Source organism: Gobius niger, assembly GCF_951799975.1.
Source record: "Gobius niger genome assembly, chromosome: 14".
Lineage (NCBI taxonomy): Eukaryota > Metazoa > Chordata > Actinopteri > Gobiiformes > Gobiidae > Gobius > Gobius niger.
This window is the reverse complement of record NC_136865.1, coordinates 20,348,609-20,351,316: the sequence shown is the minus strand read 5'-3', so window position 1 is coordinate 20,351,316 and position 2,708 is coordinate 20,348,609. Positions and strand designations below refer to the sequence as shown.

General features: G+C 41.6%; 1 protein-coding gene across 1 annotated transcript; it reads left to right on the top strand.

The window, feature by feature from the left end:
- The first annotated feature begins 543 nt into the window (after positions 1–543).
- dpm3 (dolichyl-phosphate mannosyltransferase subunit 3, regulatory) lies at positions 544–1,291 on the top strand. Its single transcript, XM_079571160.1, has one exon. The coding sequence runs from the start codon at positions 684–686 to the stop codon at positions 960–962; it is 279 nt and encodes a 92-aa protein (XP_079427286.1). The 5' UTR covers positions 544–683; the 3' UTR covers positions 963–1,291.
- Positions 1,292–2,708: the final 1,417 nt, after the last annotated feature.

The following is a 2,708-nucleotide window of genomic DNA, read 5'->3' as shown; positions in this document are numbered from 1 at the left end:
AACAAAAACGACTAAAACAAAAACAAGGGAGGAGTTTAGATCAGTTGTGGCCTTAGCTTTGAAATGAGGTGCTACACTGGCCTATATGCTGTAAGTTCCAGTCCAGAAGCTTTTAGATTTGGGTAAAACTGGAGAAAATGTGCTTTGTTCAAGTGGTGGTTAAGAGGTTAAAAAAGGCCTACATAATAAGTAAACTTTATTTGTATAGCGCTTTTCACAGAAAATGACATAAAACATCGTATTTCGCGTAAGAAATGACTCCAAAAGAGTTATTGCAATCTTTTAGTGCGGTTGTGTTCCTAAATAAACCACTTTAGTCGTAAATTTACTTCATCCGCGTACAATAACTACATTTCCCATAATGCGCTGCTCCTCGTGACGACATAAAACGGCGCAAGGCTGATTTGGCACTTGAGAAGAGGTAAATATCACGGCTCAACTACGACAATTTAACGTTTTCACAGCTATGTTTAACACTTTATCCGACCGTGTATGTTTTGTTCAAGATTTCTTGCCAACTTTGAGTGATAATTCGTGATCTCCGCCAGTTTCTAACCAGTTTCTAACGCAATGCTAACGCGAGGAGCTAACCCTAGCCAAGCCAATTCATCCAATGTTTTTCCCCCAAACCTGACAACTTCGGCTTTCCTTTTAGGGTTTTCTCGGTTTCGGGACTTCTCGCCATGACGAAACTCGTGGAGTGGCTGGTCGGAGTCACCGCCGTGCTCGTGTCTTGGGCCGTGGTGTCTTTCGACCTGTTGGACTTGAGTTTACCGGAGGCTTACCGGGAGGTCGCTCTGCCCATGCCGCTGTACCTGCTCGTGTCTTTCGGATGCTACTCCCTCGCCACGGTGGGGTACAGGGTGGCCACGTTCAATGACTGCGATGACGCGGCGAAAGAGCTTCAGGAGCAGATAAAAGAGGCCAAAGAGGACCTGAGGAAAAAGGGATTGAAGTTTTGAAAGTTTTGCTGGACATGCAAACGTGACTGATAGGAGAGTGGGACTTCTGCTATTCCTTGTTACTAAAGATGACTGTGATGGAATAATAGAAGCAAGCATATAATGTGAATGTACCACACATCAGCTCTTGTTTACAGATGTTTAGCTTTAGATGGGCTAATTATAGAAAAATATGCGGTCAGCAGCATCATGAAGACGAGAAAATTAAAGGCTATGCTAAACCAGTTTGTTAGTTTGGAAGCCACTTTTCAATTATGTCTTCTGTCAAATACTCAGATAGCATTTTAAGGCAGTTATAGGGTCACTCTCTCAAATATTATTGCAAGTGGAATCTGTCGCGCAGTTTGGCGAGGCAAGAAGAAACAGAATGGACCGAAAGGTAAAACTAGGGCCTTCAAACATTTCCGGGGTCCGATTATTCCTCCCAAACGTGCAACATGTTCCAAGCTGAAGGTTTTCTGTGACACAAGTAAGATTGGTGATATTTTAACTTCTTAACTCCCACCTGAACCAAGCACATTATCTCCAGTTTGGCTTCACCCAAATCTAAAAGGGACTATACAGAGTTTAAAGATGTTAAAATTAAGTATTTTCCTCCACATGTGTAGAATGAGCTCAGACCTGTTCACCACAACTGCCTCTAAAATCCTGTACGGTCACTCAAAAATGTGTCACTTCGGCCCAAATTGCCGTCATGCACGAGCTTAATATAGAAGGTGCAGTTACACATATGGCCTGAGGTGGCAGTAGTGAGTATAAAATGGCGAACTTGCATCCAGCCTCTTTAAAGGGACTATACAGAGTTTTAAAAATGTTAAAATTAAGCATTTTCGTCCACATACATGTTCCAGCCATGTCCTAAAGTGTAGAATCACCACAACTGCCTCTAAAATCCTGCACTGTCACTCAAAAAGGGTCTGAAGTGCCGTCATGCACAAGCTTAATATAGAAGCTGCAGTTACGCATAAGACCTGAGGTGGCAGTAGTGAGTATAAAATGGCCAACTTGCATCTAGTCTCTTTAAACAAAGCGTCAAAACGGCGATGAAAACAAGGAGGGACAATACGACAAAAAAAAACGCGACAAAAGAGCCACAAAAACACAATAAACAAGCGACAAAAACACGATTAAAAAGTGAAGAAAAAACAGAGCCACAAAGACATGCTGCGAAAACACAATCAAAAAGATGAAGAGACGAAATGTAACAAAAAAGTCGAGAAGCTTTTAGATTTGGGTAAAGAGGAACTGGACAAAATGTGCTCTGTTAAGGGGGTAAGTGTTCATATTCCATGAGACACTATGCTGGATAGAGAGGCCTATATGGCTGTACAGTGTAAACTATATGGCCAATAGAAGGACAGGTGGCCACCCTATTTATGAATCCTCAGACGAAGAAGAAGAAACTTACTTTTAGTGAGTAATCAATACCGCACCCAGACAAACCCATTGCAAATGTATCAGTTCCAGTCTAGACTTATTTTAGCCGTGGAATATGATTCACACCGGTAACACTGGGGATATTGTTGTCTGGCTCTTGTATGTAAGATGTCTATAGATTTTTATCTCCAAGCATGTACATTCCCATGTCCAATTCCAGACAACATGCCCCGTGGATGTTTCTTGGACTTTAATTAAATCCAGTGCTATTTTCTACATTGTGTCTGTTTCTAAATCATTGCAAAATTTGAAGGTTGTTTGACGGGTGGTGAATACATTTGACATGATTTTACTTCAATGGCTCCAAGT

What these genes read in the sequence shown, in the direction of transcription:
- dpm3 (XM_079571160.1), top strand. Translation starts at nt 684, where the DNA reads ATGACGAAACTCGTGGAGTGGCTGGTCGGAGTCACCGCCGTGCTCGTG.